The sequence below is a fragment of the Lepisma saccharinum genome, chromosome 5 (genome assembly GCF_977018435.1).
Source record: "Lepisma saccharinum chromosome 5, izLepSacc3.1, whole genome shotgun sequence".
NCBI lineage: Eukaryota > Metazoa > Arthropoda > Insecta > Zygentoma > Lepismatidae > Lepisma > Lepisma saccharinum.
Window position 1 is genome coordinate 74152271 of NC_139233.1, and position 17321 is coordinate 74169591.

The 17321-nt window shown below is 37.8% G+C and overlaps 1 protein-coding gene across 1 annotated transcript in view; it reads left to right on the forward strand.

Moving 5' to 3' along the window:
• Wdfy2 (WD repeat and FYVE domain containing 2) overlaps nt 1-13410 on the forward strand; it is a 37481-nt gene extending 24071 nt beyond the window's left edge. The window contains exons 6-7 of the mRNA XM_083122674.1: nt 1890-2122; nt 7901-13410. Coding sequence (XP_082978800.1) covers nt 1890-2122; nt 7901-8039 — 372 coding nt within the window. The 3' untranslated portion in view covers nt 8040-13410. The remainder of the gene's footprint in view (nt 1-1889; nt 2123-7900) is intronic.
• Nucleotides 13411-17321: the final 3911 nt, after the last annotated feature.

Genomic DNA, 17321 nt, shown 5'->3' on the forward strand with positions numbered 1-17321 from the left:
AGGTACAGGGTTTCTATAAATTAGTTATACAAAATTAACCGTTAATTGTGAAGATAGTGTATTTGTAACAGAAATGTTTGATACATTAATGAATGCAGCATATCTTCAAGTTTTCTCTACAAGTGTTTAATATGTGATCCTTTCATCACACGCCAAATGTCCCAGCGGTATTCGATTTCCTGCCAAACCCTTTGAAGCATGTCTGCATTGATGGTCGCAGCTGCCTGCGTTATCTGGACCTGCAGCTCGTTGACGTTGCTGGGAAGAGGGGGGAACAAACGCACATTCTTTAGTGTAATCCCAGATAGAGAAATCCATGGGGACAAATCAGGGGAACGAGGTGGCCACGCAATTGTTCCACCATGACCAATCCAAGTCGGTACTTCACGATTGAGGTAGGCGGTTAATTCTTTATGAAAATGCGGAGGTGCACCATCTTGTTAGAAAATGAAATCAGCACCCATATCTTCACGCAATTGTGGCATTAGGTAATTCTCTGGAAGTGGGCTCAGCAAAAAAGAAAGGGCCATACAGTTTGTTGAAGCTTACGGGACAAAACACATTTACCTTTGGTGAGTCCCGTACATGTTCGATCACCTCATGTGGATATTCCTCACCCCATATCTGAATGTTATGTCCACGGACCTTACCGCTGGTGTGGAATGTGGCCTCGTCACTAAACACAATTGTGATCGTAAAATTATCCACAGTCTCACACCTGTTCAACATATCCTCACAAAATTTCTCGTGATCTTCTTTGTCACTATCACTCAAAGCTTGCAAAAGTTGCAATTTGTATGGTTTAAACTTCAGCAGCTTATGCAATACCTTCCATACTGTAGATCTAGGAATGTTCAATTCTAAGCTGGCACGAGTGGTTGATTTCCGTGGACTACGCACAAATGTCTGCCGCACTTGTTCGACTGTCTCTTTAGAAACTGCAGGCCGACCTTGATCCACCATCCTGTGCGCTACACAAACGGTATAAATGAAACGATACCAGTTTGATTCCTGGTGGAGGCAAATTGTGCAGTGATACAGATCCCACTTTAAACTGCATGTCAAGTCTCGATTAGTCTTATATTAGATGAATTGTAGATGCACAAAACCTTATACTATATCTTTTTTCTAATTGCACTCTCTTCTTCTTAATTTCCTCTGGCAATAATTGGTGATATCTATATTTATTCCTGCCATGTTCTACATGTTTGAGCTTTGTAAATTATTTTGAGTCTTAAGACTGTTTGTTGATTACTTTACAAGCGTGAAGTTTTACCAATCCAATTTGTCTACAATTTGCATGTAATTGAGGGAACAGTCCTGCCATTTTGTTACATTTTTTTGTGAATTTAAAGGTGTAATTCATGTATTTTGTTTTTGCAAAATATCTAAATATTGTCCTATTTTCCAAGGCAAAACCCATCCCAACCTTGGTCACATATATCAAGAAGTTAAAAGAGTTTAGGTTTAACATTTTTCAGGGTTGCCACTGCCCTTGAAATTGTGTAAAAATTCAGAAAGTCAAGCAATTTTGAATGGTAATAAATTCCACTTTTTTGTTGAACCAGTTTCTTGATAGGAGATATTCTATAAAAGAAGCATTTTTACAGTTTGTTTAATAATTTAATTTTAACACTGTTGAAGAAACTTCATTGCATAGCTGGTGCAGTTTAACAGTTAAAAGATGATTATTTGCAAGTTTAGGTACCACACAATATTTTAAAATTGCCTTAAAAACCTGGAAACATCCGGAAATGAGCTTTGCCAAACCGAGTGGGAATCATGATGTTATATCAGGGCCATATAATAATAATATAAGTGCATGTACATCCCTATGAAATAATGATAGTAACCGAGTAACCATTAATTATTTTGTACATGGCTTTTAGACTCCAGAGTGGCTTGAATCAGACTGTTGTCAGCGTTGTGGAAGACCCTTTTTCTGGAACCTTCGGGCAATGATGGACCAACGGCAACTAGGATTACGCCAGCACCATTGCAGGTACTGTGGAAGAGCTGTGTGTGATCGTTGCAGTGCAGGGCGATCATCCATTCCAGTCATGGGCTTTGAATTTGATGTCCGTGTTTGTGACCCTTGCCATGTAGTTCTAAAGGATATTGAGTAAGTATTCTCAATTTGCATTTTTGCATTTATTGTTTGCAAACATCTTAATGATCTTGTCTGGTTTTATTTTAATAGATTTAATGGGGGGAAATCTGCCAGAATTATGTCGAGAGTCCATTTTACATGTTTGTTTCATGTGTGTGTGTGTAAATATGCAGAGGGATAGCAAGGAGTGGGCAAAGTGGGCGACTGCCTGGGCCCTCAAGTCCCATGTGACTTATTAAAAGAGATTGTAATAATGAAAGTGAGAAATATAAATTGAAGGGCCTAATTTTTGTGTACAATGAAACTTGAAACATTTTTAGAAGATGTAAGTTAGTACTAAAAAGATTTCCGTGAAACTTACTTGTAAATGTTCTATTAATTTCGGTAGCCTCTGCCACCATCCACTTGGGAAAACTCGATGCTTCACTGAGATCATTTACAAGTAAGTTTCACGGAAATATTTTTAGTACTCACTCACGTCTTCTAATTATCAACCGTGTTTTTTTTTTATTCCATCTAACATGAATTAAACATTTTGTTTATATCGAGCTTTAAATTCTAGTTGAACATTACAGTTTGAATCAATACATCAAATAATTAGTATTTGATGTATAAAAAAATTAAATAGGATATTGAGGAAGAAGAAAAAAGATCATGGATTTGGTGAACCGATATAATTAATGAGCAACAAAGTCAAAAAGGCCATATTAGAAAATAGTGAAATTAGTCAAGTCCATATATTTACAGAGTGCACATTCAGTTTCAATATTTACTTTCTTCATGTTGACAACTTCTTTCAGATCCTGGATTATTTTGTAAAGGTCAATAAGAGTTGGCACCTCTGCTAGCATGGTGGATTCTAGTTCTTGATTACTTCTTTCGCTTTGTAACAAGATTTACAATCTTATGTTTGCCCTATGGATTTCATATATATATATATATATATATATATATATATATATATCTCCTATGTCTGTTTCTTTGAACTGTGCATATTTTAAATGGAATAACTTAACCCATTACCTGTGGCAGATCTATATATAGATCCTCTATAAGTGGTCCCTTTTTGTTGCAGAGTGTGTATACTGCGTGAGGCACCTAAAAGTACCACCTGAAATAGCGAAGAAACCAGAAACAGTAGCGATGTGAGGTTTGCGGGAAACAATAATATCAAATGGGGCTCGTAAATCGGAGGTATGGGGTGGGTCGAAAAATATCGACAAATGGGGCATCTGGAGCAAAGTCATATTTTTTTAAATGGAACGATATACAATAACATGCATAATATAAAAGAGCACACGCAGAGAAACACAACGCCGTTGGTCTCATGCATCTACTGCACATAGGAACGAAGATATGGCCATGTGAAAATATGTAAACAAACTAACAAGTGGCCCACTTGACCATCAGTACCACGGCATGTACAAGTATGAGATGTCGGAAGCCATTCGACAAGATGAAGACAGAACGTGTTAAAGGAAGAAAAAATACAGTAGACATCGTCAGCACCATGTATTTGACAGTGTTACAGCATAATGAAAATGACCATGACAGTATGTCGAAGAACCACTGCGTAAGAAGCGAAAACCTGTCAAAGTGTGTGTTCAAAGTGGTGGCCGTCAGCTGCGATACAGGCAATGAGGCGCCCACGCAAAGATCGTTGCACAGAATGTAGCATCTCGTAGGGAATGTCCCTACAGGCCGCAGTAATGCGGTGTTGCATATCCTCTGGAGTTGTTGGCACATCCCGGTAGACAATGTCCTTCAGCTTTCCCCACAGGAAAAAGTCTAACGGTGACAAATCTGGGGAACGAGCCGGCCATTTGACAGGCCCTCCACGTCCAATCCAACGATTTGGAAATGTATTTTCCACACATGCTGTAGCGCATCTTGCACTGTGAGCTGGGCACCCGTCATGTTGGTACCACATTTCCCCTCCTTGTCTGAAGTGGTATGTCCTCCAATAGTACAGGCAGTTCATGTTGTAAAAACTGTATGTATCGGTCAGCATTCAGTGTCCCTTGTATAAAAAAAGGGCCAATGAGATGTTCACCCACTATACCACACCACACGTTCACACTCCATGGGCGCTGGTGTTCCACTTGGCGAAGCCAATGTGGATTTGTCACCGACCAATAGTGCATGTTCCTTAGGTTGACATTTCCATGATTGGTAAAAGTTGCCTCGTCAGTGAAGAGGATACGTGACAAATCCGGTGTGTCGTTTCGTAACATCCATGTGCAAAACCGAACACGGTCCACAAAATCATTCGTGTGAAGTTCCTGATGGAGGGAGATATGATATGGGTGAAACTTGTGTGTGTGCAGAATGCGCAATACACTTCGCTGACTCATCCCAGCATCCCTGGCAATTTCACGGGAGCTAACGTGCGGATTCACAGCAACAGCGGCGAGAACATTTGTTGCACCTGCCTCACCTGTAGTTGGCTTGTTCCGCACACGTGCTCATGGTGTTACACGTCCGGTGTCTCTTAATTTAATAAATAACTTACCAAACAGACGTCGAGATGGCTGTCGTCTGTCCGGATATCTCTCTGCGTACACACGGTAGGCTTCTGAGGCATTCTTTCGGCATTCCCCATAAATCAGGATCATGTCCGCTTTTTCTATGTTTGTGAACACCATAATCTTCGCTCTTACCACTACGACTGCTTGCTATGAACTAACACGATCTCGTGGACCTGCTATCAAAACTTGCTCTGCGTAAAGGCAGTTCTGTCAGGCACCTGAGAAGTCTTACATGCCGTGGTACTGACGGTCAAGTGGGCCACTTGTTAGTTTGTTTACATATTTTCACATGGCCATATCTTCGTTCCTATGTGCAGTAGATGCATGAGACCAACGGCATTGTGTTTTTCTGCGTGTGCTCTTTTATATTATGCATGTTATTGTATATCGTTCCATTAAAAAAAATATGACTTTGCTCCAGATGCCCCATTTGTCGATATTTTTCGACCCACCCCATACCTCTGATTTACGAGCCCCATTTGATATTATTGTTTCCCGCAAACCTCACATCGCTACTGTTTCTGGTTTCTTCGCTATTTCAGGTGTTACTTTTAGGTGCCTCACGCGGTATATGTAGATGGTATATCAAAATTAGTGGTTGTTGTATTGCAACAAGTCATTTTTATAAACACTGCTCTTTTGTGCTTTTGTTAGTCTATGTGGGCAATTGACAATCAAATAATTCATTGTTGGTCCTTTTTCGGTTCCTGAAATATATTTTTTTTTGTAATATGAAATTAAGAGCTGCAGTGCACTAATCAGTAGTGCATATGACTATCATGTGTGGAACCCAGGTTCAATTCCTGGGTGCTAGGGCTCTCGGGTTCGAATCCCATCCTGGGCATGGATGTTTGTGCGAGTCCATTCATCAATTTCAGTCATCACCATCTTCGCAAATTAGCCAAAAGTGGCACAAAAAAAAGCGAAGTAAAATAAAGCAAATCAAAATCAATTCCCGGGGTGGGTGATCAAAGGTCGGAATATTTCCAGCCCTATCCCCACATAAAGTGGCTCTGGGGCTCACCCATCTTCATATCAGTGGGTACTTGGGGGCAACCCTAATGGGTAAAGGGTGGGGTTAATCATGGTGCAGATCACATCACCTCCAAAATAGATGAGATCTACAAGGGTCGTTCAAGGTTGACCGGGACTTTTATTTCTTCAGAGGAAATAGGTAGCAGAAGAAACACCAAACTTTGTCAGTTTTTCAAAGTATTCTCCGTGTGCGCCGAGGCACCGTTGCCATCGTTCTGGCAGCTCCCGAATTCCTTTGGCGTAGAAAGAACTTGGTTGTTGTCGTAGCCACTGGAGGAGATCGCTCCTCAGTGCTTCGTCTGTCGTGAATTTCTTCCCTCCCAGATGGTCTTTAAGGGGTGCAAATAAATGATCATCACTGGGGGCTAAATCCGGCCTATAGGGGGGATGGGGCAGAACTTCCCAGCGTATGTCGGCCAGAGTTGTTGTTGTCACATTGGCCGTGTGAGGGCGGGCATTGTCATGGAGAAGAATGACATTTCCAGACAACATCCCAGGTCTTTTCTTGCGAATGGACTTTCGTACAGCACCACTCAACAATGTGGAGTAATACTGGGCATTAATCGTGCTCCCTTTGTCCAGAAAATCCACATGGATAACGCCCTTCATGTCCCAGAAGACACTTGCCATGATCTTTCCAGCGGATGGCTGCATTTTGCTTTTCTTGCTTATGCCGCCACTCCATGCTGCGTCTTTTGGTCTCTGGGGTTGAATTGTGCAACCATGTTTCATCACACGTGATGATGGATTGCAACAATTCATCACCTTCTGCTCGAAACCGATTCAGAAGCTGTTCACAGACCGTCCTGCATGTCCACTTCTGATCGAATGTCAACTGGCGGGGAACCCACCTTGCACAGATTTTGCGGAAGCGTAAGTGGTCGTGAATGATTGTCTCAACACTCCCGACACTGATATTCACCTCGGCAGCAATATCCCACACTGTTACTCGCCGGTTCTCAAGAATCATTTGCTCAACACGTGCGATATTCACTGGTGTGACTGCAGTCGGGCGAATGTGTCCATGCGCTTCATTTGTCACCAGCTTCCGTCCTTCGCGAAACTGCTCACACCATTCGTATACTCTTGTCCGCAACATCGTTTGTTCACCATACTGTGCTTGCAATCGTCTGAAAATCTCAGCTGGTTTAACTTTCTCCTTCACGAGAAATTTGATTACACACCGCTGCTCCACAGCCACAGACACACTGCTTGCCGCCATGTTCGCTGCAACTGCTGCGCATGCACGAAATACGTCATGCCGGGCGCTAGTTCCTCGCGAAGGAATACATTACTTCACCCGCACGTTACATCATGATCCGGCTATTCATAGATTTTTTACGTACGAAAATACCGGTCAACCTTGAACGACCCTTGTAGAATATGTGGTGGGGCCCACCCCCAAATCTCTTGAATGTGCCTTCATGGCATTGTGCTGTATGCATGGGGAACTTTAACTCAATAATTGGAGCGATAGTCAGTGGACATAGTGTTTCATTATCACTTTTATCAGAATCCAGATCTGATAGTTCGCTTTTGCTTCCAACTTCTTCAAGTGTGGCAAGGACGTTTCAATTAAAAGACAGATCGTCAACTCTGATTGTAGCACCAAGTTCCACACCGAAAGACTTGCGCAAAGAGTGTCAAGTTGTCCATGTTACCCACAAATCTCTATTGCTCTGAAACTGAAATGCAGTGAGTGAAGTGTCACCATGGGGGTTATGTCATATTACAAAATATGAAGCTGCCGAAAAGGAGAGAGAAATGCATATTGTTTCAGAGAACGAGAGTGTTGTTTCAGGACGAAGGTCCCAGGGACCTTGCCACATCCATTACATGCCCTTTCTAGAGCTAGACATAAATGTGCAAATTTAATAAGTCTGTCTGAAGTGAAAATCTTCCAGAAGGAATGTATTGATTTCTAGCTGGTAGGTCATCTGACTGCCATGTGGGAGACCCAGGTGGGAATTTTTTCTAGCATAAAGTGGATCAGGTTCACCCAGTCCCTAATCAGTCAGCACATAGGTCAACTCTTGTTAACATCACCTCTACCGTGGCTGAGATCAAGAATGTGTAGGGTTCTACCTTCACACCCTGTATACACAGGGGATTGTTGTGCCTAATTTTAAACTTTCAGGTATTTTTTCTGTAAATGGTTCTGTAGTTTTTAATTTTTAATTGTTTCAAAACTTCATTCCTTTGCTAACTTCTACTTATTACTTCATAGTCATACTCCAATGGCTACATTTCACGATGCAAAACATAGTATTCTACACATGGATGTGGATGAACCACGCATGCGTCTCTTAACCGTGGGACAAGATCGGCTGATCAAAGTGTGGGACATTACTGCATTGATACAGTGAGGCAGCCATATTGCAACCCGTGTGTGATTACGTGTGCTTGCAGTGAAATCGTGGTGTGTGCTCCGTGTAAGTCAATGAACACAAGACTGTTAATGAACAAATTATGTATATTATTGGTAATATATGTATATTGATTTTAAGAAGAGTACCCTAACTACTATAATTTATGTAAAGGAATAACAGTGTTGCTAAGAGTTTGTTGCATGAGAGAATATGTGATTTGTACAAATGATGTAAAAATAAGTAAAAAAAAAAAAGGAAGACTGTATTGTTTGTATCCAAAGAGTAAATTGTATTTGAAGAGTAAATATGTGCTTTGTTTCTTTAACAACTAAGTTACCAATTAGTGTAAACTGACTTACTGAAGAAGTTAGGCAGTCAACTAAGCAGCCTACTATTTAGTGTTATGCTGTGAACTGAACTTATTTTGGCCTAGTCCTTTAAAAGAAATGTAATAGCTGTGATAGTAGGTTCTATTTTTTTTTAGATAAATATTGCTTTCTGTTGTAAAAGTGGACTTTAAAATCTGCTAATGGTCAATTTTCAATATGTGCATTACTGTTTGTATAATTTTCATATCAGTATGTGTGTGTGATCATTATGTATGTACAATTAACCTTTGATGTATACAGGATTTGGACATTTTACCCCCTTAAGGATGGGTGCTAGAAATATGTCTTGCCAGGGTTTGATGGTCGAGTTAAATGTTCACAAATTTCTCAGCTTTTCGTTTACTTATATTTTTGAAGTAGTATTGTGTTTATTCTTCAACTTTGCCTTTGTCGTTAATGTTCTTCCTGTAGGAGTGAAGTCAACATGGGTATGTACATGTATATACTATAAACTAGAATAATAGTACTTAGAAGTAAGGGAAGGAAAGCACATGTTGGAATTTATTTTTATATCTTTGTTTTCATATGTGCAAGATATTTAATAGCAGAATAACACAAACTTGTAAGGTGGAAAGTATGATTACTATGATTGCAGGTTAAGCTAATAACTATTTAACTGGGTTAGTGGAGTTTAAACAAACAATCTGTGACTGGCCATATTGCCATTCCATTTGTATACTTCTCCAATGTCTACTTCCTGTAAATGTTTAACCTTGTAATGTATATTCAAATGTAAAAATGAAAGTGAAGCATTACAGAGTTTCAGATAATTGTTCAGAGTTTCCTATTTTTTTTAGAAACATGTCCTAAAAATGCAATGCATGCTCCATAATTTTATACTTTTTATAAGCTTCGTCTCTTCAAAGTATCGCAAGATATCTTGTAGTTCTTTGTGTGTATATATGTAATGTTTATATAAATTTAACTTTCATTGTTTAGAGCTTGTTAGAGACACGAAAAACACATTAGTGAAACAGATTCATTCTTTGAAAACTAGTTACCTTCTATCTACTTATAGTGTACTGCGAATTGGAAATAGTTTCATCCATTCCTTAGCCTACAACCGACTCACCTCCATCCAATTTTGTTTATGCTTATCTTAATACTAGTTAAAGCCAAACAAAATTAGTGGGCCTCCCTGATGGTGTAGTGGTAATGTCGCCACCTTGTAATCAAGGGGTCCGGGTGGAGGCAAATGGTGGTTTGGATCCCACTTTAAACATTAGGTCCAGTCCCTATTAGCTTTCTGTGCATAAAGTGGACTTAAAGACAAACTCCACAAAAAAAAAAAAAAATAGTCCATGGATGTCCAGATTTATCCACCCCTATTAAATACAGTATATCTGTACCAAGTAATTTATTGATTATTGCAAGGTAGACAATATTTATTGCCATAATATGTTATATTCAAGCGATTCAAGTGAATTTAGAATTTGTAGGTTTTAATCATGTGAACTGTATTCCATAAAATTAGGATAATGTTTTAAAAATAAATTACTAATTATGATTAATTATTTATAATTACATATAAAATAATAGAATTCCAGTTAGCACCGTCTTGTCAATTGTATTCATGGAGTAAAATTATAGATATCTTTCTTTCAGTAAATTTATTGTAAGGACATGAATATGTTTTACTTGAAAATAATTTTTCGAATATTTACCAGTAAAGGCTATGGGGTTGATCAACATTAAATATATAAGTTGTAGAACTTCATTTAAAAGGGCATGGATTGTGTGCACTGTTTATATCATGAAGAATTGATTACATGAGTCAGTATATTATCAGCTCACCCAGTGACAAAATTATTTGTTCAGAATGCCATAAACCCTCCAAATTTGCCATGATCATGAGTTGTTATTATTATTATTTTGTGTAGTTTGCATCTGAAAAGAGCTGCATATTTGTGATGAAATGTGCTATAAAAGGTACTATTATATATGTATAAAACTGATTAAATATAATTTATTATGGGCATCTTTTTTTTTACTTTTTTGTAAAACTGTTCATTTCAAAGATTCACTGCATCAGGAAACCATAAAGCTTGAAATTTATGGTTTTGTAGCTGTAACAAAGTTATGAAGAAAATATTTTTTCAAAATTGCCTGAGCAATAAAATATAGAGTAACTGAGTCAATACCAACTAATAATTTTTTTGGAGCGTGGGTATGTTGTAAGGTATGTAAAATGTTCATTTTTCCATAATTATGGGGTCACCTCCCCGATGGTGCAGTGGCAGCGCCTTTGCCTTGTAATCAAGGGGTCCAAGGTTCAATACCCGATGGAGGCACGTAGTGGTTCAGATCCCACTTTAAACTGTAGGTCCAGTCCCGATTAGCCTTACTGTGCATAAAGTGGACTTAAAACACCAAATCAATCAACCTTAATTATGTGGCAGAAGTGAACATGATTATATGACAGCCTATTGTAATATTCTGTTAATCATATGTGAACCTATGAGTATGTTTTTAAGATTATTTTTTTTTGTGGTAGATTAATGTGGTTGCAAGGGGGATTCTTATGTATCAACATTTGTAAATGTTCTGGACAACTTTAAGTACTGCACTCATATTACAGCATATACACTGTTCAAGTTAAAAAAAAAACGAACCTGAAGAAGTATTTGTAACCTAATGTAAAAGCAAGAAACATGAATAACATGCATTCAGTTTAATAAGTATATGAATGAGTTGCAATCAATATTATTGATTTCAGTGTGCATGGATCCACATGATTTGGCTGGAAGCACCTGCATTAAAATTCAACAAAATTTAACGTACAAAGATAAATGGCAAAGTTGCAAGTTGAGAAAATAACTTGAAGCAGATAATTTACTCAGAATTTGAATATTTCACTTGGCTGCAGGTATGTTTAAATTAAATTGTTTTACTGTAATATTGAAGCTTGAATAAATAAATAGAATAAAGGACTAATGTCTAAATGTGAACCTTAAAAGATCTAAATTTCCAAACCCACCCAGGTTCCTCTTTAGTAGAGGCATGCATGTTTTGTTTTTGATGGAAACATGAAACGTGAATTAACATGATGTAATGTTCATTTTTCATGTTTTTGAAAGGGGGTGAAGTGTATTTTCTTACCAGATTTTGTCACGAAATGAACTGCAAAATGCAATATAAACTCTTAAACATGAAATCTAGAGTTAATTTACCAACGTGGCACTTTGTGAAGTCTCAATTATCCTGTGAGTTACGCAAACAGAAAATTGATAATTCTGCTGTAAATGAGAAGGAAAAAATGGACTCCTTTATGCAGGAATAAACTTAATACTCTGACAATTACATAATTATGCTATTAGAATGAAAAGTTTATTTTGTGTAATAAGTGCAGTTTTTTTTTTTAAAATCAGGGTTATATTCACCATTTTAACACCAAAATGCCATTTTATATATCAGTTTTGAACCCAAATGTGGCCAGTTGTTGTACCAAAATCTTGATCTTTTATTCATCCAAAGTATGTGGCTCTACTCTTTAGGGATTGAGAATGGAATAAGCATTATGTTAGGTTAAAAACATTAAAACTTCAACACCAGGAAGTCTTTAGTTGCTCCTTCACTGTCATCAAATCTAATGAAAAGTGCAGGGGTTTTTGGAAATTTGGATTGTTATTTTAAAGTACATGTCTAGGCATTATTCTGTTATTCTATTTACAATATTCTCTGTTGTCCAAATGAAAGTCACCATAATATAATTTTGATGAGAGGAAATGAACAAAGTGATGTACTACATGCACCAATAATTATGTAAACATAAAGCATATTGCAAGTTGTATATTTTTTCCTTCTAAATTTATGGGGGGAAAATGTATTACATGAATTAATTGATGGTCTGCCCTTGATTATTTATTTGGTTACATGTCTTTGGCTTAGGGATGGAAAAGTTGAAACATGACTTTATCAATATTGGCATCAGTTTTATGAGCAAAATTATTGATAATTTTACCAATCAGATATTCCTGTAAATAGCCTTCGATTTAGTGTAAAAATGTATATTTTTAATTGTTGATTTTATGAATATAATACCTAATTTTGTTCATGACTGTTGAATTACAGAAAAGTGACCGTTAATTTCATTACTCATTGCCTAAAAACTCGATTACAGCTACAGTTATTTCAGAAAGTAGCTAGTTATAGGCACTTGGAAGAAGTAACTATTGCTTGTAACTGTTACATATAGTTCTTTATTTCGAAATGCATCTTTCAGTTTGGAAATGTCTGAGTACTTGGTTTAGTATATAGTACTAGTGTATGGTAGTTTAAAAGAAGACCGACAGCACGTGTTAAAGCATATGAAGTGAAACACAATTTCATTTTTGATTACTGCTTTAGGGTACCATATGAACTACATTTTTTTTTTTTCAAGAAAAACTTAATTCTTTTTTATATATTTCAATATAATGAGCTTAATATTTTTATATAACGTCCATACTCTCCCATTTAAAAATGCCATAAGATTTTTTATTCCTTCGACCTGTCAAAACTACTTTCTTATGAGAAAAGTATTCCTTTTTTTTTTTAGCTATTTATGATGCATTGTGTCATGTAGTGTTGTGTTAGCTTTACCATGCAGTACTGTAATTTGGAAATTTGCATGTTTTGCCTTTCGTATTTTATGTAGTGAACTGACATCATCTGCATCTCCAGTAAATTTTGGTTTTTAGATTGTACTTGACTGGGTGTTAATAATGCAAACTTGACACTTTGTGGCAACATATTGAAAGTACGTAAATACATATGAGAATATATTACATGTGATATATCAGCTCATAAGTGTAAATTGTCCCTGGTATGTGTATGCAACATTAATTTTTTTTTAAAATTTATCTTGTAAACAGTTACAGAATTATTTATTATTATTTTTTAAGAAAGCAAAGCTTGTTTCCACATAACCTGTAAAAAGTAACACATTGTCAGATATTTTGTGTGCCATTACTGTAAATTTACTGAACATTGTAATTTTTAAATTACCGTATTTACGCGTGTATAATACGCACCCTCGTTTTTGATGGGGGAAAGCAACAAAAAAATATATCTCGTATATAATGCGCAGTACAATTCAGGTTCCAGAAATGGCTTTCTTAGCGTCGGACTAACATTTACGTATTTCATTTAAAATTAATCAGTAGATCATAAAAACGATCTTTTCCTTGCTTTCGTAGCTGATGCATTCACCACGCGACCTTGAACTTCCAGATGTTGGGCTTTTCATAGGAGAGGCGGGAACAAAGTTATCAACCACCCGTTCAAGGTCGCAGTGGGTGATGCTTACAATAGATGGATGACATCAAGGCAGCATGAACTCGCAACAAGCGGGAGGGTGAAACGTGCGTCGCTGCCGATTGTTTGTGAATGGGTTCGTGAGGCATGGAACTCCATCTCCCTTGAAATGATGATCAAAAGTTTTAAGGTAACGGGAATATCGAACAAGATGGATGGAAGTGAGGACATTTCAGACTACTTGTATTAGTAACTGGGAGTGAATGACGAAATTAAGTGTAAACGTTATTTATTTATTTACGTGAGTCAAGCCGCAATAGCGCAGTAAATATACAGTAATTATTTCTATTTGGTAAGTGTTGACGTAATTATTTTAACTTCATATTTGTTACAGTCAACACTCGATACAACGACCTTTCATAGTTCCCAGGAAAAAGGTAGTTATTTCGAAGGGGTTGTTATTGGAATTTGCACCAAAAACGATTATTAGGAGATAATCGGGCAGAATGAATGTTGGATTTAATACGGGTCTACTAGAGCATTGTCTGTTACAAGATGAACCGGTAAAATAAGATCTCTCGGAAGATCTCACCTTTCTAGGCACAAAAAAAGGGGCTGTAAATTTCGTTTTGGTTCGGCTGTGTAAAATACGTCGTAAAAATGTAATTTTCCTTCCTTCGACCAACTTCTAATTCACCCCCTCCCCCATTCCAGGGAGCAGTCCTTCCTCTTCCTCGACTTGCATTGTAAGCCAGCCTGAAAAAGGAAACTGGCAACTTGCGATCTATTTGCACCCAATGCGTATTCTAAGACACATTGAACAGTGTCGCACTCGATAATCATTTTGGTTTGGAATTAGATTTCACTAAAGTGAAACTGTATATTTAGTCCCGATTAGCCCAAAAGCATAAAATGAACTCAAAACAAGCTTTATGAAACCTGCGCATTTTCAGATATCAAAATGTGAGATCTTTATTTACTCTCACGTTAATCGACGGTAATCCGTGTCAGCTTATACATTGAGCATTTTTTAAATCGTTCGCAGCTTACACATTGAGGTTCTGAAGATAAAGGTGCAGAACATGAAGTTGTTTTAACTCTACTTTTTCTTTCTGAAGATCGAATTTCGTTATCGTCAAATCAAAACAGCTTTGCGAGATACAAAACAATGACTTGCCTTCGCCCTGGATGAGTCATTGCTGTTATCCACAAGCGACAACTTCGCAGACGCTAGACAAAACACTGGCGCCAGTTGCAGCGTAAAAACAATGCGACCGGCTGGAAGTTCGAGCAACAGGTGGTCAGGGAAAATCCTCCGTATTTCAAAGATAACGCAACTGTCGAAGGCTGAACTTTTATCAGCTGTGTGAAGAAGAAAGAATAAACCCTTTCTTTACGTTTTACCTTGCAACAGACAATAATACGGGCAATATTTCAATACAATAGCATTAAAGAAAGAAAAAAATAGGACCTGAATTCTGCAATTATTACATTGCCGTGCAGACCAGTGGCGGAGAAAGCTGGGTAGGGAGGCATTTTTTTTATACTTGTCCTATGGTTTTTGTTCGTTTTCAAGAATGCATCCAGAACTGGTTGACCATTTTAGAAGTCAAAGGAAAGAAAGAGCGGTCCACTTCCACCCTTGCCTGTAATCAGCTTGTGTGTGCACACACGAGCAAGAAGACAATCGGCATTGCCCCCCCCCCCTAAACGTTTGCTGAGAAGAAAAGAGGGAGAAGTCACTCTACCAACGGAACACTTTTGGCAAATATTAGGACATCGGCACAGTCATGAAAATGTAGAAAGTGGTAAACGGGAGTTATGATGCAAGTAAGATCGAAGTGAACTTTTGCGGAAACCTGGATGAAAATGCATTAAGAGTGTTGACGATCTTTAGTTGGTCTATGTGGCTTTGATTATCTATAACAGTTTCACTTCTTTATGAAGTGTTACAGGGAACAAAGAATACGTTTTCAATGAAAGCGATTACCGGAAGTTGTACGCTACAAAGTCGATTTAAAATAACATCCAAGCATATTCGATCTCTTCTCATGTATAAAAGAGTAAACGAAATCACAAAGGCAAAACAAGCCTGGCATGTTGCGTAGCAGCCGTCGGCTGCGGGTAACATTGGTACGCTTGGGGGAGGGGAGGGCAGAGGTCAAGTGCTATTGGATATAACTGAAGCGTGCTCTGGTGTTTATTTTTAGATCAGACCCATTTGCGAGCGGTAGAGTGCTTCTGAAGGGAATGAGTGCAAAAAAAGTATTTTTCGCCCGATCTCTGATCATGGCCATGTCTAAGGCGAAAACAATTTTTGTGGAAGTTATTTCTCCCGCGAAAAATACCGCTTGATACGTCTCCCGTGTGACGGTAGGCGCGTGCTTGAATGCCGCCAGAACGGGTGCTGCTTTTCTCGATGTTGCAAAACTTTCCATTACTAAGTGACAACTCATGGAAAACGGCCATTTCGCATTTAAAAGTTATTTTTTAAAATTATTATTGCTAAAGAAAGGCAATCTGTAGATATATACATGTTATACGCAGTGACATAGTGGGAAAAAAAATGTGTGATTTCATTTTGACTGTCCGAATTATTCCGTGCATAATACGCACCACAGTTTTGAAGGGCAAAAATTTTGGAAAAAAGTGCGCATTATACACGCGTAAATACGGTATTTCAGTTGCATATTTATGGAGCATATTACGCTTTAGTGTCCCCATCCAAATGTCTTCAACCAAAATATACATGTGATGCAATCGTGTGGTGTGTAGCCTGGAGCCACATTGAAGTTTGACCCTCCCAAAATGAAATTGTACATATGCTACTGGATTATAAACATAGTTACTGAATTATAAACATGGTTACAGTGAAAGTACAGTAATGCTTTAAATTTCATCAGAGAGAGGTGTAGACCATATGCTGCTTAATAAAGCTAGAATCTCTCTAAAATTGTTAGTTGTATCTAAGGAAGACATTGCTCTACAACTCTTGAAAGTGAGCAATTATGGAGGTTATTTTTTCCGAAAATAAAATTGAGAGAAGGAATTTAGTTTTTAATTTGAATAATATGCATAATAAATTTCATGTATTAAGGTTTTCATTGTTATTAATCATGTTTTGATTATCAAGCCAAGATTCCATTTGTTCCAATAGATAACATAACTTAATGTGATACTTTAGAAACGTACTGTAGCTCAGATAATAATCCAACGATTTGTGTTTGTACTGGCACATGAACTCTAGAGTGTGCCATATGTAATTTGATAGACTTGAAGGCCATATTACATCATAGGAGCTGGGAGGAACCTCCTGGTTTTAGGTAATTTCAAATTTTGTGCTGAAAACAGCTTTAACATGACTATAAGAAACTCTCCGGAAGGATTAATTTGTATTATTTGAAGATTGAGATTATCCATTCCATTCACTTTCTCCCCTTCTCCACCATTATGTGCAGCGTTGCTCCACAGACTTCGGGGGGGGGTATAGACTATCTTAGTTTCATTTGCCAGGGGCTCTTTCAAGAGGCACGGATTACCAGGATACCCATGCTTCAGTGGTGAACAATTCATCTTGTGTTCTGGATTGAACCTGTTATTATAACATTAGTCACTTTATATGCTTAAGCAGTTGCGAACAATATGAGCCACCTGC